The following is a 24,084-nucleotide window of genomic DNA, read 5'->3' as shown; positions in this document are numbered from 1 at the left end:
TAGTGCCTCCTTATATCCTCTGGAGTAGCCCTTACATTCTCCTCCAGAGTGCCCCCTTACATCCGCCTCCAGAGTCCCCCCTTACATCCTCCTCCAGAGTGCCCCCTTACATCCGCCTCCAGAGTGCCCCCATTACATCCTCCTCCAGCGTGCCCCCTTACATTCTCCTCCAGATTGCCCCCTTAGTACTACTGTACTAAGGGACACTCTGGAGAAAAAAAGGGACACTCTGGAGAAAGTAAAGGGACACTCTGGAGAAAGTAAGGGGGCACTCTGGAGAAAGTAAGGGGGCACTCTGGAGAAAGTAAGGGGGCACTCTGGAGGCACACAGATAGTACCTCCAGAGTGCCCCCTGAAGAGAGTCCTGAGGAGTGATGGCCATTATTCCATGCCAGGTCAATGTTAGGAAAAGCAGAGCACATCACCCACCTAATGGGCGCACTATTCTTCTCCTGCTTGCCCTTTCCCTGCCACAGCCCTGACATAAGCCCGGTTCAGCCTGTGGTGTATGTCCCCATGTTATCTGTACCTGTGTGAATTACTGCAGTTCCTTGTAGGTGTCACTCACTTGTACCTGCAGCATATGTCCTCGGTCTTTGCGGTGAAGTGCAGGGAGGAGGGGGGAGGAGAAGATCTAGGACTGGAGCAGGGCTGGACTGGGACAAAAATTTGGCCCTGGACTTCATCCAGACTGGCCCACTTTGACAGGTCTCTCCCATGGCGGCCGGACAACTCCCGCACCCCTCCCCCGGCTGGTACTGGTACCAGTGGGGAAGCTAGACATAATTTCACCCGGGGCAAAGAATCAGTTCGTGCCCCCCCTTATGGGACAAGGTTATGCAGAAGTGATAAACTCCCAGGCCATAGCTGTTGAGTCAGCTGTCTGTCCCCTCCCCCGTGCTCCTCTGTCATCCCCCCTGCTCCTCTGGTCCTCCCCCTGCTTCTGTCCCCCCCCCCCCAGGTGAGCGCTGCGGGGAGGGAGAGGAGGTGAGCGCTGCGGAAAGGGAAAGACAGAGGAGCTGAGTGGGGGGGGGGGGGGCAGCGGTCCGCTGTCACTGAAGCCAGCCCACTGAGCCATCGGCCCACCGGGAAACTCCCTGTAGTCCCAATGGCCAGTCCATCCCTGGACTGGAGTCTGGACACTGCATGCTCTGCCACTTCTTCTGTCAGCCAGCAGACTCATGTCATCGACGGACGCCGGACACCCTCCACAATCCACTTTAGCAGTAGCAGCAGTCGGACACATCCTAGACACCAGGTGTGCTGACACAACTAGCACCGGGCGGGCTAACAAGGCAGCACGGCGGGTGGGCTGACACTGAAGAGTAAAGATCACACCAGTCCCCGTCAAATGCCGCTGGAGGAGGAGGGGTGGGGGGTGCCGAGGTAGGTGCAGAGTTGTGCAGCACAGGTGCAGGCTTCGCTCACAGCCTGTCTGATAGTCTGTGACATCACTGGTTGCTAGACACCAGGCGGGGCCTGGCCCTAGCAACCAGTCCTGGAAATGTATTTAGTAGGGTGGCTGCACTGGCTGTGTCCTCTATTTTATTCGGGACACTGTATTGTCCCGGAATGAAGGTGCCTGGGACCTGGGACATAAATGGCAGGATAGTACCGGGCAATCCTGGACACGTGGGCACCCTAAATTGGGCACACCTGAAAGGGGGGACTCTAGTGGGCACTCCTGGATGTAAGGAGGACTCTAACGGGCACATAAAAGGGGGACTCTAGACACTCCTGGGTGTAAGGGGGACTCTGATGGGCACTTTTGAATGTAAAGGGGGCTCTGATAGACATTTCTGTATTAGGCTGCTTTCACATTGCAGCGTCGAGGCGCGGTGACGGTATAGCCCCGCTATTTGTAGCGCGGCTATACCATCGCGTTTACCGCTATATTCAGGCGCTAGCGGTGAGGTTTTAACCCCCGCTAGCGGCCGAAAAAGGGTTAATACCGCGGTATTACCGCGCTTTCCCATTGATTTCAATGGGAAGGCGCGGTATAGGAGCTGTGAACACACCGCTCCTATACTGCGGTAAAGATGCGGCTAGCAGGACTTTTGGAGCGTTCCTGCTAGCGCACCACTTCAGTGTGAAAGCCTTCGGTCTTTCACATTGAAGACTACAGGGCATGATTTTTCATGGGGTATAGCAGCGCTATTTTTAGCGCTGTACCGCATGAAAAACGCCCCAATGTGAAAGGGGCCTTAAAGCGGTTCTCCACCCTAAAGTGGAGTCCCGCTGATCGGAACCCGCCCCCCCTCCGGTGTCACATTTGACACCTTTCAGGGGGGAGGGGGGTGCAGATACCTGTCTAAAGACAGGTATTTGCACCCACTTCCGGCCACACGCTACGGGCGAAAGACGGGTTTTTCTGACTTCCCGTCTGTCGCCCGTTGTGTGCTGGGAAAACTCGGCTCCCAGCACACAGCGTGTGAGCCAATCGGCGGGCGCAGCGCGGCTCGCGCATGCGCCGTAGGGAACCGGGCAGTGAAGCCGCAGCGCTTCACTTCCTGGTTCCCTCAGCGTGGATGGCGGGGGGAGCAGCAGAGAGACGAGCGATCGCTCGTGCTCTGCTGCGATCAGCGCTGGACTCCAGGACAGGTAAGTGTCCTAATATTAAAAGTCAGCAGCTGCAGTATTTGTAGCTGCTGGCTTTTAATATTTTTTCCCCATGGCACATCCGCTTTAAGGAGGACTCGGCTGGATATTCCTGGTTGTAAGGGTATCATTAATTCATACAAAATGTATTAATCTATTTCTAAAAAGTTTTTTTTGCAGCCCATAAGAACTAGTAAAATATTTCATGTCACTTTTGTACATACAAGTTTGGAGACCTTCGCCCTCGTGCTTAGACCAAATAGGTAGTGAAACCAGCCAGTCCTCACGATTGTCTAATCATTGCGCTCCTCATGTGCTTCACCGGCCACCTCTCTCCGTAGGGGGTTTATTATAGACGTGTTATGCCTATAAAGCAGCAGCAGGTGGCAGCAAAGTACCCTTTGCTGAGAGGAGCCGTCCATCCAACCAAAGAGGAAGTGTGTGTTTATGGGCGGGGCTAGGCTCCGGCTCGACAAGTTCCTGGATTGTTCTGATTGTTGTTGGAGAAGATCACTTGGGCTTCGTATGAATACCGGGAGAGGGGTAAGTAAAGGAGCGGTAGGTTGTTATTGAGTGCTGAGAATCCTCCCATTCCCATGTATGTACACTGGGGGAGGAATCCGTATACTTCATAAAGAGTGTATGTAATGAGGGAAGGTGATGGGAAATCATATGTAGCAGATTGAATGGATTCCTCTCCAGTGCGATAAGAAGATACCAATGTACAGAGACTAGACCTGTTTAGTACATTGGGAGATAAATGACAGGCGCTCATTGTTTTTCTATGAAGATTGGATCAGATCCCCAACATAATCTCTTTCATTCTGGTGATCAGAAGCAGTCCAGTGTGAATAAACTGTTATGGGGGATTTTCTTAAAGTAGAATTCCAGGCAAAGTCTAACTAATCTTACAAATGCTCCCTCGCCCCTCCTAAAATCTATTCTAACCAACCTGTGAAAGAAAGATCTGTATACTTACCTATTTTCAGCCCATTCCGGTCCAGTCATGTGATCCCCCCCCTGTGTCAGTCAGCACTGGCTGCAGGGGAGAAGAGGAAGAGCCAACAATGGATGAGCCATAGGAGCCCATGGGTGACATTGTTGTTCCAGGCATTCCTGCCATAGTTGGCTGACACAGGAGAGATCACATGACTGGAACAACCTGAAAACAGGTACTGTAAGTATACAGATCCTTCGTACACAAGTTAGTCAGAATAGGTGTTGGGAGGGGCAGAGAGCATTTTAATAGTAGTAAGGGTTTGCTTGAAATTCTATTTTAAAGTAAATGTAAAGTCTAATTTATTTTTTCCCGTTAAAAATAATAAACATGTTATACTTACCTGCCCTGTGAAATGGATTTGCACAGAGCAGCCCCAATCCTCCTCTTTGGTTTTCCTGGCCCCCTCCTTCCTATGGAGTGCCCCCCACAGTAAGCACTCTGCTATGGGGGCACTCGAGCCGAGCCACAGCTCCCTGTGTCCATTCAGACATTGAGCCACAGCCCGGCCCCACCCCCTTTCTCTACTCATTGGCTGACTGACTTTGATTGACAGCAGCGGGAGCCAATGGCGCTGTGCTGTTGTCTTGGCCAATGAGGTGGGGAGTCCGGGCAGCCGAGACACTCGTGCAACATCGCTGGAACTAGAGGGACCTCAGGTAAGTGTTAGGGGGGCTGCTGCACACAGAAGGCTTTTCCCCTTAATGCATAGAATTGAATGCATTGGAGTAGGATGGATGGATGTGACTGTGTTTAGCTCCCTTTTTTCATGGACATCTAGTAGATCTTTTGGTAGAGGGGTGTAAACAGACTTGCATTTTTTTTTTGCCATAGATTGGCAGTAACAGGTGCACAGCTCTGAATGTAGGCACAGTGCAGCAATCAGATCCATGCGCCCAGGGCCGGTGCTACTACAAGGCAAACTAGGCAGCCGCCTAGGGCGCCTGGCCACTGGTGTTGCTACTCTCTTCTAGGGTTGTCCCGATACCACTTTTTTAGGACTGAGTACAAGTACCGATACTTTTTTTCAAGTAGTCGCCGATACCGAATACCGATACTTTTTTTAAATGTGTCCCCACATGCAGCCATGTCCCCCCACAAATGCAGCCATGTCCTCCCCATACCAGCCATGTCCCCCCCCATATGCAGCAATGTCCTCCCCATACCAGCCATGTCCCCCCCCATATGCAGCAATGTCCTCCCCATACCAGCCATGCCCCCCCCCCATATGCAGCAATGTCCTCCCCATACCAGCCATGTCCCCCCCCATATGCAGCAATGTCCTCCCCATACCAGCCATGCCCCCCCCCCCATATGCAGCAATGTCCTCCCCATACCAGCCATGTCCCCCCCATATGCAGCAATGTCCTCCCCATACCAGCCATGTCCCCCCCCATATGCAGCAATGTCCTCCCCATACCAGCCATGTCCCCCCCATATGCAGCAATGTCCTCCCCATACCAGCCATGTCCCCCCCCATATGCAGCAATGTCCTCCCCATACCAGCCATGTCCCCCCCCCCCCATATGCAGCAATGTCCTCCCCATACCAGCCATGTCCCCCCCCCCCATATGCAGCAATGTCCTCCCCATACCAGCCATGTCCCCCCCATATGCAGCAATGTCCTCCCCATACCAGCCATGTCCCCCCCCCATATGCAGCAATGTCCTCCCCATACCAGCCATGTCCCCCCCATATGCAGCAATGTCCTCCCCATACCAGCCATGTCCCCCCCATATGCAGCAATGTCCTCCCCATACCAGCCATGTCCCCCCCATATGCAGCAATGTCCTCCCCATACCAGCCATGTCCCCCCCCCCATATGCAGCAATGTCCTCCCCATAGCAGCCATGTCCCCCCCCATGTGCAGCAATGTCCTCCCCATACCAGCCATGCCCCCCCCCCCCCATATGCAGCAATGTCCTCCCCATACCAGCCATGTCCCCCCCCCATATGCAGCAATGTCCTCCCCATACCAGCCATGTCCCCCCCCCCATATGCAGCAATGTCCTCCCCATACCAGCCATGTCCCCCCCCCCATGTGCAGCAATGTCCTCCCCATACCAGCCATGCCCCCCCCCCCCATATGCAGCAATGTCCTCCCCATACCAGCCATGTCCCCCCCCAAAAAAATCAGCCATGTCCCCCCCTTACCGTACATGCTGCCGCGCCATCACAGCTTTGAATAGCTGTAGTCTCTCACGCTGCGTATAGACACTCCCCCTTGCTCGGGATTGGACAATTCACCCGAGCAAGGGGAGTGTCTCTACGCTGCGCCGCGGGAAAGACTACAGCTATTCAAATGAATGCTGTAATCTTCCCCGCCCGTGGTAACCAAGCAGGGATGCGGCCAGATGTGGCGAGATGCGGCTTTAGCGGCGGGATTCGTTCGGCGCTTGCGGCGGCGGCGGGGGGGGGGGAAGTATTCTATTTTGGTATCGGGGGTATTTGCGGGAGTACGAGTACTCCCGCAAATACTCGGTATCGGTCCCGATACCGATACTAGTATCGGTATCGGGACAACCCTACTCTCTTCTCCCTGCAGCAAGCAACTAAGTCTCAGCATCAGCAGGCAGCCGGAGCTCCATTCGCACATGGTGTCAGAGGCTCACGGGTGGCGGAGAAATGTGACTGTGTCCCGACTCCCAAATGAATGAATGGAAGCAAGCAAACATTCGATGATGGCCACTGGCGAGGCTTCATTTGATGGCCGCTGGCGAGGCTTCATTTGATGGCCGCTGGCGAGGCTTCATTTGATGGCCGCTGGCGAGGCTTCATTTGATGGCCGCTGGCGAGGCTTCATTTGATGGCCGCTGGCGAGGCTTCATTTGATGGCCGCTGGCGAGGCTTCATTTGATGGCCGCTGGCGAGGCTTCATTTGATGGCCGCTGGCGAGGCTTCATTTGATGGCCGCTGGCGAGGCTGCATTTGATGGCCGCTGGCGAGGCTGCATTTGATGGCCGCTGGCGAGGCTGCATTTGATGGCCGCTGGCGAGGCTGCATTTGATGGCCACCTTCTCTGCCTTGATCCTTGGAGCAGGGCTTGACAAATTTGCTTGGAATCTAGGAGCCAGCTAAAAACGTTAGAAGCCAGGAACGCGCCCCGTCTCGCCGAGCTCGTGTGCAGAAGCAAACGCATACGTGAGTAGCGCCCGCATATGAAAACTGTGTTCAAACCACACGTGAGGTATAGCCGCGATCGTTAGAGCGAGAGCAATAATTCAAGACCTCCTCTGTAACTCAAAACATGCAACCTGTAGAATTTTTTTAAACGTCGCCTATGGAGATTTTAAAGGGTAAACGTTTGTCACCATTCCACGAGCGGACGCAATTTTGAAGCGTGACATGTTGGGTATGAATTTACTCGGCATAACATTATCTTTCACAATATAAAAAAAAATTGGGATAACTTTACTGTTGCCTTATTTTTTTAATTAAAAAAAGTGTATTTTTCCCCAAAAAAAGTGCGCTTGTAAGACCGCTGCGCAAATACATCGTGACAGAAAGTATTGCAACGATCGCCATTTTATTCTCTAGGGTGTTAGAAAAAAATATATATATAATGTTTGGGGGTTCTAATTAGAGAGAAGGAGATGGCAGTGAAAATTTACACATTAGAACTGGTTTTACTTGTAATGCCAACGGCCACCACCAGATTGCGCCAGGTCACAGAAGGAAGCTTGGGACTTCACAAGGCTGCAAAGCCCTGGCCTCAATTACCGGCTGTCACGGGCACGCTGCGATCGCGCGGCGTGGGAGGTGGGGGCGCACGGAGACACAGGATCCTGTGCCTCCGTGCACCCCAACCTCGCGATCGGTAATTGAGGCCGCAACCTTGTAGGCCGCAAAGCCGTGGCCTCAATTACCGGCGGGTGCCAGTTCACAATTTCTTGTCGCAATTGCGACCTGGCGCCCATATTTTGTCGAGCCCTGGATTACATTCTCTCTGTTCTCAGCTGCATAAGAGCTGGGGGAGGAGAAACGGCGGCACATTGAGTTTCCCAGTGAATGGCTGTGCAGGGGATGCTTGTCAGAACAAGTCTTCTCATTGGAGGAGAGCAGGCTGAGTTCCTAACACAACCAGAGAACTGACCACGCTGTGTTCTCCTGCTTAGTGTGGTCAGTTTTTATTAGGAAAGCAGAGGAACTGGGAGGAACACCAAGGATTTCATACAAAGGAAGCAATACAAAGAGAACAGGACACTTTCTCATACAAGTAGATGGTACTTATCATATCGGGAATATGAACTTAGATTTCTACCTCTATAACCATGTTAGGCAAACATCTTATGATAGAGATTTTATCATTTTAGGTCAAGATCCTTTTACGAATCCTATATCCAAAGCCATTTTTTTCCTACATTTCTGTTGTAACACAAGAGAGCTGTTACTACAGGCAGGTGTACAGAGTAAATGCAATCAATCTGGAGCTGGACTAAAGTGGAATTATACATAATAATGCAGTATCTACTTCCTTTTTTACTTCCCTTTTGTTTCTTGTCATGTTGGATTTACCAATCTGATCTTTCTTTACTTCTGTTCTTCCTTTTTTTTTCTTCTTAGTAGCATTTATTACTAGTATTTATGTGCCTAGTACGCAAAACAGAAAAAGCCTGTCACTTCACAAAATGTGCATCCCCAGTTCCCATTTAAAATAACGGATTATATCTTGTTTAAGGGGATTATCCATTTTGAAACAAAAACGACAGAAGGCCTCAATTACCGGCTGGCGCGGCCCAACGTCATCACGCCGGGGGGTGGGGGGGCTTGCATGGAGATAGGATACCCCAGCTGTGCCGCCCTAGGCGCCAGGTCGCTAATTCTGGTCGCAAATGCGACCTGGCGCCCAGGGTTTGTCGAGCCCTGGGTAAGCCTATAATAAGGTTTACCTATATGTACTGAAAATATCTCCTAAACGTGCGCCGCTTAGGAGATATTTACCTTGTAGTGCGCCAATGAGGTCATCGGCGCATGCGCAGTGAAGAAATGGCCCTCCGCGCCGTTTCTTCCCCAGCGCGTGCCCTGACTGGCGGCTCCCACGCATGTGTGGGAATTACGTCACGCGGCTCCGGCCAATCACAGAGCCAGAGTCCATGGCTCCAGAAGGAAGAGGGGCAAAGATGGATGCTTCCACCAGTGGGGGCATTCCGGACATCGCAGGCTTCGTTTGCAGGTAAATGACACATAATGGGCTAGTATGCGATGCATACTAGCCCATTATGCTTTTACTTTGCAGGGGAATAAAGAGGAAGTAAACCCATAAGGGTTTACTTCCTCTTTAATGAAACATAAACTCACGTGGATCATGTTAAATGAAAAAATTGTGAGTGTCTAGTGAAACAAACAACCCCTCTTCGATAACGTCTACTTGCAGATCCCAAACTCCAGGAACACTTGGTGGTAGATCCCGAACGGACTCGCCTTCTCCTTTTTGTCCTTTCTTTACTCCTTTTCTCTTAGGGCTCTTTCACACGGAGCGGACCGTTTCTGGGTCCGCTCCGTGTGTCTCCGTCGGCTCAGCGGGTATCCCCGCTGAGCTGTCGGCGGATCGGGCGGTCCCCGCACACAGTGCAGGGACCGCCCTGTCTCAGCTCCGCTCTGCCCTATGGGGAACCGGATGTAGACGGACCGTCTGTCCGTCTGCATCAGTTCCGTTCCGCCGTACGGAAGAAAAATAGGGTTTTCTTCCATCCGAAAACCGGATCCCGACGGACGCGATCCCTTAGGGATGTATTACAAGTCCGTTAACGGACTTGTAATAACGGACAGGCGGAGCGGACGTCTGAAAGGGGCCTTACTTTCACCGTCGGTCCTGTGACCGCCCCCCCCCTTCTTTTTTTATTCTTTCTTACCTATGTTCAACAAATTGTCAGTAATGGGGAGTAGTCTCCCTCATAAATGACCAAAAGTTGTATGACAATGTAGAGAGCAGTTGAAATATATAACATAAGTTAATTGTCTTATTAATCTGATCTCTTCATAAAGGTCAAGAACCTTTGATGTGTAAAGCCCTGTACACGCGATCGGTCCATCCGATGAGAACGGTCTGATGGACCGTTTCCATCGGTTAACCAATGAAGCTGACTGATGGTCAGTCGTGCCTACACACCATTGGTTAAAAACCCGATCGTGTCAGAACGCGGTGACGTAAAACACGACGTGCTGAAAAAAACGAAGTTCAATGCTTCCAAGCATGCGTCAAATTGATTCTGAGCATGCATGGATTTTTAACCGATGGTTGTGCCTATAAACGATCGTTTTTTAACTATCGGTTAGGAATCCATCGGTTAAATTTAAAACAAGTTGGCTTTTTTTTAACCGATGGATAAATAACCGATGGCGCCCACACACAAACGGTTTGGACCGATGACAACGGTCCATCAGACCGTTCTCATCGGTTTAACCGATCATGTGTACGCGGCCTTAAATATCATTGTCTCTATGTATATCACAGGCGGACCCGACAAGCTGTCTCTTTGATGGCCTTCATTCCTTAGGGCATTATGGGGCCAAGTTAAAGCGGAGGTTCACCCTAAAAAAAAATCACATTAGTAGTTTCCTTTAAATGTAATAAAAAACATTTTGTTAAAAAAAATGTTTTTGCTTGCCTGAAAGAGCCCGTTGCTAGGCAGTTGTCCTAATCTGCCTACCTTCTAGTCTGCTGTGCTCCTCGTCCTCGCGTTGCCTCCTGGGAAATGGGGTGCACTGTCTTCTGGGACCTGTGTGTGTCCCAGAAGACAGCCGCCCATTCACAAAGTGCCCCGCGACTCGTGCATGCGCAGTAGGAAACGGGCAGTGAAGCCGCACGGCTCCACTGCCTGTTTACCTTAGTTAGAATGGCAGTGCCGGGACCCGATCCGATGGACGGATCAGCCTCAGAGTGCTGTCATTGTGGGCACCCTGGACAGGTAAGTGTCCTTATTAAAAGTCAGCAGCTACAGTGTTTGTAGCTGCTGACTTTAAAAAATTGTGGGTGGAACACCGCTTTTAAGTAGCTATTTATCATATATTTGATCTCCCTCTTTGTAGGGATTATGGGGGAGACCACGGTCCGTTCCTCCTCTTTGCCATGGCTCTGCTACGTCCCCTCTTTTATCATTTTTCTCTTTCTAGTATGTATTTATGTTATGAACGTACAGAGCTTAGCAAGGATTGTTTGCTGCTCTGCTTTGTAATGTTTACCCTTTACTCTTCTTCAAAAAACGTTCAAAAAAACAATTGAAACAGAAAAATGGAGAATGTCTGTAAACTGGCAAAGTTATCTGTTTAAAACAAAGTATCAAATATATAAGAAACTGTGGTTCAAATGATAAAACAGCGTTTGTTAGTGTTTAAAAGCAGCCCCATATAGAGCTTAATAAGAAAAATAGGTGGTGATGTGTTAGATGATCAAAAAAAGGTGTTAGTGCACCCTACACCAATTAGAGATTCACCAAAAAATGTGGGTTACTCCCCCCTCCGGGGTGCAGGCTTACCACAACAGGAAAAGAGATGCGTGTTGCTGTTTTCCTTATAGGACACACCATCCACAATTTTTCAAATAAATGTAACGAATAATCTCAGTGAGGGTACATGGAAACAAAAAACACAAAATAGTGTAATATGCCTTTAACTAGTAACCCCCACAGTAGTTAGGAAAAGAGACTCCCACTAATGATGCCCGTACAGGAAAATAATTGTAAATGAACATCTAAGAAAAACGAGACTGGGTTCACCGCCGTCCTTTGTGCACCAGGGGGCCACACGAGTGCTTGTAGCGCTAGTAATACAGTGAGATCTGGCTGGTTAGCTGTGGAACGCAGAGTCACTTCCTTGTTGCGCCGTTGTAGCCACGCCCTGACGCGTTTCGTCACTTCCGACTTCGACAGAGGGCGTGGCTATACAGCGCTGTCTCTCTCTCTTTATACCCTATCAACTACAGCTATTGGTTACGATCGTACCTCCCCTGGTCCTGATAGGTGCAGCACGAACTGGAAGGAAGGCTAGACGTCCGCTGTGTTGTTCAAGGGTTTACAAAAGAGAATATGAAACCGATATACTGCACTTTAATGGAACTGGAAAACAACGTAGAAACGTAGTGTAATAGATCTTCTTGTCATATATAGACAGAAAGATCAGTACTACATGATTCAAATAAACAAAATAGATTATTTTAATGTGTAAAAATCTATTAATCTCCGCAGAGTAGATGTGTATTTAAAATCACGCTGTGTTGCAGCCAATCACAGCAAAGTTGGGTGTGTCTAAAGGTCCATATTGTTTTAGTATGCGTGTATCTCTTCTTTAATTGGTCCTCAAAGGCAGATTTAGACAGGTGCAAAGCCCGTAATTATTTTATTATATTAAGAAGTGTTAGTAGTGCATATTAAGCGCTAAAGGTTACTATAGGTTAGTACGTCTAACCAGCGGACCGAAATCCCACGCATGCGTCGAATTGATTAGACGCATGCGTGGAAGCATTGAACTTCCGCGTCAGAGAACGTCGGTGTCGTATACGTCACTGCGTTCTCTGTCCGCTGGGATTTTGGTCTGATGGTGTGTACACACATCAGACCAAAACCTCCCAGCAGACATGTCCGATGAAAACCGTCCGCGGACCGTTTTCATCGGACATGTCTGGTCGTCTGTACAAGGCCTCAGAGTTCAGCAAAATCAGATGGTTGGGTGCGGTGTCCTCCAAGGCAACAAGAGAAAAAGATTTTTACAGTAAGTTAAAAAAATCCTATATACTGTGTGTGTGTGTGTGTATGTATGTGTATATACTGTATGTGTGTGTGTGTGTGTGTGTGTGTATATATATATATATATTTTGCCAACACAGGATCCGGACACTTTTCCCACTGCTTTTTCCTATACAGCAAATCCCCCACAATGCTTATCCCTGTGTGCAGTGTACCGCACACTGCTCCCCATGCTATACTGCCCTATTTTGGATGCACAAAGCCTCCTATGTGTATATTTATAGTCATCCATTATGATAATTTGTATGTCTTGCCTCTAACACAAGACATCACATACACATTTTTTTATGTAGAATGTCATTACAACAAGCTGTTTCACCATTAGTACTAAATCCAAATTTATTAAAAATCTATTTTTTTCCTCAGTTTAGGCCGTTACGTATTCCTCTATATATTTTTGGTAATAAAAATCGCAATAAGCTTTTTTTGATTGGTTTGTGCAAAAGTAATAGCGTCTACAAAACAGGGGATCGTTTTATGTAATTTTTATAAATCATTTTTTTTTGCTAGTAATGGCGGCGAGCAGTGATTTATTTTTAATTTTTTTCATCATGACTGCGACATTTTGGCGGACACTTTTGACACATTTTTGTGTCACATTGTCAATTTTACAGGGATCAGTAGTGGTGCAACGGATAGTCATTGATCCGTGATCCGCACGGATCAATGACTTCGGATCGGCACACACGTGATCCGTGGTGTGCCGCGGGATTGCAGAGCGGTAAAACACACATTGAAACTGTCTCCGCTCTGCTCGCACACAGCCCTGCCTGCTCCTAACCATGCTGTGATAGACAGAATGAGGGTCCAATGCTGGGGTGTATTCTGTCTATCACAGCGTGGGGTTAGGAGGAGGCGGGGCTGTGTGCGAGCAGAGCGGAGACAGTTTCAACATACGGGCGGTGAGTTGCTTTCTAGCAGAGAATGTGTTTTGCCGCCCGTTCTATCCCCCCCCCCCCCCCCCCACATACATCTCTGGGCTGGCTCTGTCTTCGGGACTCCGTCATCCTCCCCTCCTCCTCCACCGGCCGCTGAGTCTGTCTCCTGTCCCTGCCACCTATGTACACAGTGAGAGGGGTGAGCTGTGCTCTTCCCTTATCAGCTGTGACAGGAGTTCTAGCACAGTGCTAGGACTCCTGTTTTTGAAGGTGAGAGGGTCAATAAAGAGAACCTGTCACCTCCAATTGCTATCACACAGGGAATTGTTTTCTCCTGTGTGATAGCAATAAAGTTAAGTGATTTTTTTAAATAAAATTATAAGAAATAATAATTAAAATGAATAAAATAAAAAAGTAATTAAAATAAAGAATAAGAAAAATATTAAAAATAATAAGAAAATTAAACAAAAAATGAAAAAAGTAAACTACAAGCTACAAAAAGAAAAGAAACAAAAAATATTTGAACTAACCGTGCCGCCTCTGCCATCCAATTGCCATTCTCCGTTAATTTGGGGGGGGGGTGTTTCGGTTGGTGCGGAGGGGGTGCATTGCGGAACCTGGCCTTGGGGTGGCTGGGAAAGGAGATCCACCCCTGCTAGCCGCCCTCTCACTTCCTCCGCCCTGGCGAGGCTGCTTTTTTTTTTTTTTTTTTTTTTTTTGCTGATCCGAAAAATGATCCGAGACTCTGATCCAAGGAACGATCCGAACCGTGAGTTTTTTGATCCGTTGCACCCCTAGCGATCAGTGCTATAAAAATGAACAGATTACTGTGAAAATGACACTGGCAGTGAAGGGGTTAACCACTAGGTGGCACTGTAGGGGTTAAGGGTTCCCTAGGGAGTGATTTTTACTGTTAGGGGGCATGGCTACATGTGACACGTCACTGATGACCGTCCCCGATCACGGGGAACAGCCATCAGTGACAGTGTCACTAGGCAGAATAGGCTAGAATAATGTATCCCTGCTTCCTGGGATATTTATGACACACATCCCAAGAGGCTGCAGGGGCATGGACACACAGCGGTTGGTGGGCAGAGTTGGCACTGCATCATCGGGAACCAGCTGCCTGAACCTAAAAGAGACAAATGGTGCTTGATAATGATTCTGAAGAAGATGGTGCTGAAGGACCCAGGCTGTGGCAGCAGATTGGCAGATGGCAGCAAGATAATGCTAGATTCGCTCGGCAGATTAGTATGTGAAGTGAGGTTTTGGGGGGGTCAAGTTACTCTTTAAAAATGTATCTGGGTAATAGCTGTAACCATTATTAAGTATAGGTGACCCTGCGAGACACTTGTGGCTTGTAAGTGACAATGTCACACCCTAGGTTAGTGCTTTTAAGTGGTTTCCTGTGTAATAACACGTTTGTTGGTGACAGACATTGGGTTCTATACCATACAACCATTCAGGTAAAAACATCTGTCTACTGAAAGAAATCTATTTGTATCTTGCGGCTCTGGGCACAATCCTACTGTCCCTTTAGGTCCCTTTCACACAGGTGTTGTGATCAGGTCCACATTAAAAACTGATAGGCAGACCTGATCGGAAAGTCCATTCATCCCTATAGACAGGCAGGTATAGACGGACTTGTGTCTGTATACACCTACCTACCTCCAGGTTCGGTTAGGTCCACTCAGAACCTGTTCTCTTCCGTTTAGGGACAGTGAATCGGAGTTAGTCAGATGTAAACGGACAGCGAAGTCTGTTTTACTCCTGGCCTCTCATAGAGCAGGAACTGAGCGGATGCGAATGTATCATCCATCCGCTCTTCTCCGATCAACTGATCCCTGCTTATCGGAACAGAATCCACCATATGAAAGGTTTCTTACAGTATAGCACTGATTTTGTCTTTCGCAGATTTTATATGCAAGACGTAGTAGGATATTGCTCAGAATATCTGATGATGATGATATTGCAACAAGCTTGCGAATTGATTCTGTAATATTTCATATTTGTTGTCTGAATAAAAAGAAACGTCTTTCAAGCAGAAAGCTAAACCATTTTGGTAAGCCAATTAATACACCTAGATCAGTGATGGCAAACCTTGGCACCCCAGATGCTAGGAACTACATTTCCCATGATGCTCATGCACTGTAGGTGAGCATCATGGGAAATGTAGTTCCAAAACATCTGGGGTGCCAACGTTTAGCCATCACTGACCTAGATGATCGTTGAAATCCTTTGGAAGCTAAGGGCAATGTACATTTTAGAACTTTTTTGTCTTTTTTTTTTTTTTTTGGTATGTTTATTACATACATTAGCATTTGCAATGCTGTCCTGTGTGTATCTCATATTTCCTGAAATAAGAAAATCTACTTCCATTGCTTGTGGTTTTTGTGCATGTGATGTGTTCGTGTCAGCAAGTTTTCTTTGTGTTAAACTAGAACAGAAGTCCTCAGTATCGGCTGACAAGAATGTGAAACTAAAGTCTTTGTACTGAACTTCTGTTTTTTTATTTTTTTTTATTAATAATAAAAATAAACTTTTATGTTTAAAAAGCATTTACAGTGCTTCTTTTAATGCCTAGTAATGCCTAGTACACACAACCGTTTTTCTCGGCAGGAAAAAAAACAAATTTTTTCCCGACGGGATTCCTCTCAAGCCTGCCTTGCATACACACGTTCAGGCCAAATACCACCCGTCCAATGCGCGGTGACATACACCACGTACGACGGGACTATAAAGGAGAAGTTCCATTCAAACGGTGCCGCCCTTTGGGCTGCTTTTGCTGATCCTCATGTTAGTAAAAGTTTGAGAGATGATTTGCGCTTTTCAGTTTTCGTGCTTTTCAGTCCGTTGCAGCGTGACGAATGTGCTATCCATTTCGAAAGCAAGTTTTACCAGAACGAGCGCTCCCGTCTCATACTTGATTCTGTGAATGCGCCTTTTCCCCTCAAAAGCATACACACGACCGGTTTTCCTGATGGGGAAAAAGTCAGCCGGGAGTCCCGGAGGGGGAAAAAAAGAAAACATGGGCCCAGATTCACAAAGCACTTCCGCCGACGTATAACACGTTACGTTGACGTAAGTGCAAATGTGCGCCGGCGTATGTGTGCGGCAGACCCACAAACCAACATGCGCCTAAAAACAGGCAACACCCCGCTGACGTAGCTTGCACACACCGGCGTAGGGTGGGTGAACATATGGGCTGGGCGCATGGTGCTGCTCCCATTGATTAGCCATTCAAATGAGGGAAATACGCCGATTCACGAACGTGCATGTGCCCGGCGCATGCTACGCGAGATGTGCGTAAGTTGTTCGTCCGGCGTAAAGTTATTCCCCATAAATGAGGTGCAACCCGGCAACAGACATGCACAGGTCTGCACCAGGGAACACAAGCCGGCGTATTGTACGTTGGACGTGTGTCTGGCTGGGCGTACGTTATGTTCACGGCGTACGCAGTGATCCGACGTAGCTTAGGCAGTTGTGCCGGCGTGGTTGTGAGCAGGCGCAGGGGGGTGCTGTGCATGCGTCCACGTCACGGCGCATGCGCAGTTCGTGATACGTACCTGTCTGGTGCTCGGCCCATCATTTGCATGGGGTCGGTCACGTCTCATTTGTATGGGTTCACGCCCACTTCCACCTACGCCGGCGTGCGCCTTCGAAACCCACGCCACGCTGGCGCAGCGTTGGGCGCACTGGCTTGCTGAATGCAATGCTTGCCTCTCCGCGCTACGTTGGCATCACGTACAGTGTTTGCTCTACGGCGGCGTAATGTGCGCCTTGTTCTCTGTGAATCTGGGCCATGTTCTCCTCCTTTTCTTTTCGCAGTTTTCTCATTGGGGAAAACTGTGATGGAGCATACACACGGCCAGTTTTCCCTGCCAAAAGCTGTCATGCCAGTTTTCCCGACGGAAAAAACGGTTGTGTGTATGAGGCATTAGGGTATGTTCACACCAGCCGCTGCGTTACAACACAAACAAACCAAAAACAAGCAAATGGCGCAGGACAGAAGCGTCATACTCATCAACCAGTGAACAAGGGAAAGGCAGAGAAAATAAGCCAAAATAAAATTACCTATAGGTTCCTTTTTAACCCCAGAAAGTCCATGTAAAGGGTTGGTTGCTCCTCATAAGAGTGAACTGACCTCTGAGAAAATAAAATGGAACAGCAGAGAGCGCCAGACTAAGTACAGTAGTATGAGCACAGTTTTTATTAAATACAATTGGCAACTCACTTGGCTATAAGAACAAAGCATGTCTCCATGATTTAAAACACTGCTTTCCATGGACCATGGCACCGCAAGGTGGATGGTCAGGATGCTGCTGTGGCCACCAGCGGGATCAGATGCCACTGTAGGATGAGCCAGGTAATGCCGAGCACCAGACTGGTACACACAGGGACACAAAAATGCATTGATTACTGTATAAATATGACTGGCAGGGAAGAGGTTAACACTAGGAGGCGATCAAGGGGTTAATGTGTTCCCTAGGGAGTGATTCTTACTGTGGGGGGAGGGGACTGAGTGGGGGAGGAGACCGATCTGTGTCCCTATGTACAAGGGACACACTATCGATCTCCTCTCCCTGACAGGACGTGGATCTGTGTGTGTTTACACACACAGATCCACGGTCCTGGTCAGTTACTGGGCAATCGCGGGTGCCTGGCAGACATCGCGGCCGCCAGGCATGCGCATCGGGTTCCCAGTGACACGGCGGGCGAGCACGCCCCCTAGTGGCTCGGGAAGGCGCAACGTCATATGACGTCCGCCCAGAACGAGAGGCTCATCGTCCCGTCGTCATATGACGGTGGGCTGGTGGTTAAGCTAGTGCATTGTTGGTTCACTTATCTTTTCCTTCGATTTCCCTTCTAAATGTTTTTTTTCTTTGTCTGAATTTCCCACTTCCTGTTCCTCCTCAGTAAGCTTGCCCCCATCATCCGAGCTGTTCTGTCTGGGGGTTAGTCAGCGTACTCGCCCCCTACCTTGGGACTAAAGAACACAGTGTGAACACAGAACGGCTTGGATGATGGGGGGAAGCTTACTGAGGAGAAACAGGAAGTGAGAAATTCAGAAAAAACATTTGAAGGGAAATCGAAGGAAAAGGTAAGTGAACCAACAATGCACTAGCTTATAGGAACCTATTTAGAAAATAAAAAACAAACCTTTACAACCCTTTTAAGATTATAAAATATAACCTTCGTTCTGTAAAATTCTTCTGTGCACTACATGTTTTGTTTGGTTGCAAGATTAATTGTCAGCTTTCACTGTGGTCCCAGAAACTAGCGAATTGCTGTCTGAAATTCGGATGTTATGGGATTTGCGCACATTTGAACTGTACCACCAACATTTATTATTAGGCCTCATGCACACTGGACAATTAAAATAATGTTATAAAAAGCCAGTAGCTTTGCAGTGAGTTTTTCAACGTTTTTGCAATAGCGTTTTTCCGCATTGTTTTTTTTTTTTTTTTCAATGGATCCAAAACGTTAAATGCTGGTGATAAAAGTTTTTGATCGTTTATGGATGATTATCAGCATTTTTAGAGCTGAAAATGGCTGAAAAAACACTTAAGACCCGGACCATTATTCAAGTTAAGGACCTTGCCCCTCTTTGCGATTCGGCACTGCGTCGCTTTAACTGACAATTGCGCGGTCGTGCGATGTGGCTCCCAAACAAAATTGGCGTCCTTTTTTTCCCCACAAATAGAGCTTTCTTTTGGTGGTATTTGATCACCTCTGCGGTTTTTGTTTTTTGCGCTAGAAAAAAAAAAATAGAGCGACAATTTTGAAAAAAATTCTATATTTTGTACTTTTTGCTATAATAAATATCCCCCAAAAATATATATTAAAAAAAAACTTTTTTTTCCCTTCGTTAAGGCCGATACGTATTCTTCTACTTATTTTTGGTGAAAAAAATCGCTATAAGCGTTTATTGATTGGTTTGCGCAAAAGTTATAGCGTTTACAAAATAGGCGATTGTTTTATGGCATTTTTATTAATCTTTTTTTTTTTTACTAGTAATGGCGGCGATCAGCGTTTTTTTTTCAGGACTGAGACATTATGGCTGACCCATCGGACACTTGACACATTTTTGGGACCATTGTAATTTTTACAGCGAAAAGTGCTTTAAAAATGCACTGATTACTGTGAAAATTACAATGACAGTGAAGGGGTTAACCACTAGGTGGCGATAAGGGGTTAAGTGGGCCCTAAGGGAGTGATACTTACTGTAGGGGGGGCGTGGCTGTAGGCGTGACGTCACTGATCGTCGTTCCCTATATCAGGGAACAGACGATCAGTGTCACTGCCACACAGAAGAATGGGGAAGGTGTGTTTACATACACCTCTCCCCGTTCTTCAGCTCCTGTGACCCGATCGTGGGACACCGGCGGCGTTCGGGTCCGCGGGTCATGCGGAAGCGGAGCTTCGGACCGGGTCGTTTGCGTGCGCGACCCGTGGCTGGGCTCTTAAAGGCAACATACAGGTAAGTGCCTGTGCCCAGCCGTGCCATTCTGCTGACGTATATCGGCGTTAGGCGGTCCTTAAGTGGTTAATGACTGTAGAAAAAAACTTCTGAAGGCAAAAACAGCTGCTGTAAAAACATCCAGTGTGCATGAGGCCTTAAGCCTCTTCCACACAGGCGGAGTCTGCCTGCTCCCGTCGGCTCAGCGGGAGCTCTGTCCACTGATCTCTGCTGAGCCGGCGGATGACAAGTCCGTCTCTGCTCACTGAGTGGGGAGGGGCTTGTGCAGTTCCGCTTTCTTCTATGGGGAGATCTGATGAAAACGGACAGTTTTCTTGAGATCTCACCCGATCCGCCATGGACGGATGGGGACATATCGCCATCCGTCCGATTTTATCGGGTCAGTTGTCAGTGGACATGTCTCCGCTGACATCCGAAGCTTCATAGGCATGCATGGAGCGGCCGTCGTAAAAACTGACAGGCGGACCTGAACGGTCTGATCGTGTGAAAGGGGCCTTAGAATTTTTTTTTATTGTTTTTGTTATGGTAGTAACACAGAAGAACAAATTGGCTTAATTTTGTTGTTTTGTTAAATTTGTTTTGTATTTCCTTTTTTTTTATTTTAGATTTTGCAACATGGAAAACTCTCTTCGATATATTTTGTTGGTCACTTGCAGCCTGTGTGCTATACACAGCAGCTTCGTGGATAACTCCTTGCCTACAAAGTAAGATCAGATAAACATTTATGGCAAAACAAATGTAACTTGTTTGCAGTAAATATAATTTATAGCATTTTTACAATATTAACATGAACAACATAAAAACAAATTGCAAAACGAATAAAAGTCCAAGCTACTCCAACTTGTCTAGAGAAGTCCACATATAACACCTGTTTGCTTCAACTATGCACTATACACTCTCCCCCATATGATATGTATAATGTGAATATCAGATATGAGGATTGGGGAGTGTGGAAGCCAAGATCTGCTGGTACTTGTGAGATCCGCTCCTTAGACCTTACTCCTTTATCTTTGCTCTGGCTGGTAAAGGGAGAGAAGAAGTATTTGATGTGGCCCCAGGCTAATGCATGCGGAGTGCAATATAAGCCTACTAAATGTTGGTGATGGGCTTACTCATAAAGATCACTGCTGCATGGTGTTGAAGCACATGTGTGATATAATTGGACCTCACTAGACAAGTTAGAGCAGGGGTAGGCAGCCTTTTGAGAGGTGGAGATCTACCTGAACAACATGAAAGAGATCAAAGATCACCAGGGTTTGGCGCCCTTATTTTTTTTAAAGAATAATTAGTACGGCCTAACTAGTCCTAGGACCAGGGGAGCACACAGGTGGGCTGAGCATCCGACAGAAGAAAAGGAACAATGACAGGAGGGGCGGGGGCGACATTTAGAGATACAGATCTCCTTTTCTTTTACAGCCACTGAATGCTAGTTGGAGGGAGAAAAAGAAGGGTATCTTTCAGAAGCTGCAGGAGGAAGGGGGTGGGTACTAGTAGGTGTTGCCCCTGCCGCCTCTCCAGTCTAAGTTCCGGGGGTGGGCATGGAAGGATAAAGGTCTACCCATCACCTACAGGTAGATTGCGATCCATGAGTTGCTGACCAAGAGTTGGGCCTCGTACACACCAGCGGATCTGTCCGCTGAAAACGGTCCGCCGGACCGTTTTCAGCGGACATGTCCGCTGCCGGATTTCTGTCTGATGGTTGTACACACCATCAGACAGAAATCCGCGCTGACACGATACGTGGTGACGTGTCCACGCCGTCCCCGCGGCCCTGGAAGGTCAATGCTTCCACGCATGCGCCGAATCACGTCGACGCATGCGAGGGCTTTCGGCCGATCGGACATGTCCGGTGAGTCTGTACAGACGACCGAACATGTCCGACGGACAGGCTTCCAGCGGACATGTTTCTTAGTATGCTAAGAAACATTTGTCCGCTGGAAACTGTCCGATCCCCTCGGCCGTACACACAACCGAACATGTCTGCTGAAACTGGTCCGTCGGACCAGTTTCAGCGGACATGTTCGGTCGTGTGTACGGGGCCTAAGAGTAACCTTGACTTTTATTCATTTTGTACAACTTTTTATGTTTATGCTGATATCGTGGAAGAGCTGCATTATATTTACTGCTGATGTTTGGTGGATTTATACTGTATATCAATCCTGAATTCCAGCTGCTGAAATCTAGTTTGTTTAGATTTTGACTCCGTGGACTTTGTTGTTTTTAAAATTACATTTTTTGATTTGTTCAATTGAATCTCACCTTTTTGGGACTTTTTTTTGCATTATTTACTTTAAAGTAATATTTCATGTAATATAGAAAGTGAAAAAATGCGCATACCAAAAAAACAGGTTCTAGAACAGCAGCAAACTCAAAAATGTTATACAACATAAAAACGGATAATAATGAATGGGAGTTGCGCTAAAAAGATGAATATATAAGTGACCATATAAAAAACAAAAATAAAAAAGTTGTGCTAGAGACACCTCTTAATGATGACCACAAGGTCAACTGAATACAAAGTCCCAATATGTGTACACATGTGACAAGGGTGAAACAAATGTGTATTAATCCAAAAAGAATAAATGAGTTCAATTCTGTGGATAATGCTGGATCAATTCTTGTGGATAATGCTGGATCTGTATCCGGGTAAACACATTCAAGCTGACCCTTACCAGAAGTATAGATCCCAAGGATCAAAATAAGCCATCCACGATGTAACCAATGAAAGATCCAATCTAGATTGATGTAGAAACTCCAACTTCAAAGGACTCGACCCAGTAAAAAAGAAAAACAAGGAAAACAATAGTGCAAAAACGTATGGTGAACAGACACTCTGGCTAACTCCCAGTGACTAATATTGACAGACACTGTGAAGGGAAGATGGAGCACCACCACCAGAAAAAAACACACTGACCCTTACCGGAACTAGACGACCCTCTAGGGATCAATATTGCATAATAGTGTGTTAAGGTAATCAGCAGAGAAGCGTTCTCAAAAGGTCCTTTAAATCCAGGGATCAGGTAGCCAGGTCACATGAAAAATAACAGACTCTCATAGTGAAGTACCGCCAGGATTTTTAATAAAATAAGGTAAGTAGAACACTTACAATTAAGACGTTTTAAAACAGCAAGTATAGAGTAGCCGGCCGGCAAACAAACGAGGCACGTCCTCAGTACGCGGTGACGTCAGCACGACAACCTCCCAACGTTTCGTCTTCGAGTAGACTTGATCACGGGAATGAGGGTGCGTGCCGCGTCACCGCGTTAAATACACAAAAAAGGCGTGTCGAATCTATGTTTAAGACGAGTGCAAGCCCGCCATCTTAAGTCAGGGAAAACGTAAGGGCTGCGACCGCACTCATACAATAAGGCACATAGTGCCGCGGTGCATAGATTAATAATGGACACACTATAAATACAAACTACAAAGAGGAATAAAAGCATCTTAGGAATAAAAAACAGGAAATAAAACCTAATCCTATTTCTCTAAGGCATGGATTACTTATGAAAACCGAGTGGGCTACAGGCTTGAAAGAACACCATCGGGGCATCCATACAGCTAGCCGAACAACCTAATTGAAAGGTTCAGATGGAACATGGATAGCAGCAGGCTTGCAGTCATCAAGTAACAACATCAACACTGAATATAACTATAAATAATATTAGGTGACTAAACAGATGAGTGACATATAATAAACATGATTTAGACTCCAGTAAGAGAGATCAAGCTCAAATATTAACATAACAGTGAACAAAGCACCGTAAAAAATTCATAAGGTCAAACTGCCATGAATCAATTTAGGCAGTGGGCCTTACTCAAAAAAATGTATTAACCCAAAAAAATATATTATGACAAAAAATATGAAATATAAAAAGGTGACCAAGTGTAAAATAATTCACATTAGGTGATATAGCAAAATCTACTGAGGTGACACCACTCTCAAAGGAGATAAGAGGTGTTAAATTAAGTGAACGATATTATGACAAAATAGTTTTTATATATATAAAAAAGTTTAAAAACAAAAATATATGTATAAAAAGGGGCAAAGCAAAAACACCCCTAAGAGGACCACAAGTTTTTGCTCTAGCCGTACGTCCACTAGCTACCCCATCGACACATTCATCAAGTGCTCTACGATGGGGGTCATTTATCTTCTCCAATGCCCATGCGGGCTACAGTATGTGGGGAGGACCAAGCGGGCCCTACATATACGTTTGAATGAGCATCTGACGAATATTTTGAGTGGCTTTCCGAATCATTCGGTCTCAAAACATTACCTGTTGGTACACAATAAAAACCCTGCAGGTACTACATTCATAGGGATTGATAAATTCCGGGCCCACTGGAGAGGTAATGATCTGGTCAGGAGTATCTCAAGGTCAGAAATGA

The 24,084-nt window shown here is 47.2% G+C and overlaps 1 protein-coding gene across 2 annotated transcripts in view; it reads left to right on the top strand.

Annotated features, from left to right (window-relative positions):
- Positions 1–3,032: 3,032 nt before the first annotated feature.
- The window catches only part of RNASET2 (ribonuclease T2), a 72,179-nt gene continuing 51,127 nt past the window's right edge, over positions 3,033–24,084 (top strand). For both annotated transcript variants that reach the window (XM_040350643.1, XM_040350641.1), the window contains exons 1-2: positions 3,033–3,141; positions 20,301–20,399. In XM_040350643.1, the coding sequence (XP_040206577.1) occupies positions 20,311–20,399 (89 nt within the window). In that variant the 5' untranslated portion in view covers positions 3,033–3,141; positions 20,301–20,310. The remainder of the gene's footprint in view (positions 3,142–20,300; positions 20,400–24,084) is intronic.

The sequence above is a fragment of the Rana temporaria genome, chromosome 4 (assembly GCF_905171775.1).
Source record: "Rana temporaria chromosome 4, aRanTem1.1, whole genome shotgun sequence".
Taxonomy (NCBI): domain Eukaryota; kingdom Metazoa; phylum Chordata; class Amphibia; order Anura; family Ranidae; genus Rana; species Rana temporaria.
The sequence above is the reverse complement of the archived record's forward strand: the minus strand, read 5'-3'. Positions and strand labels throughout refer to the sequence as shown.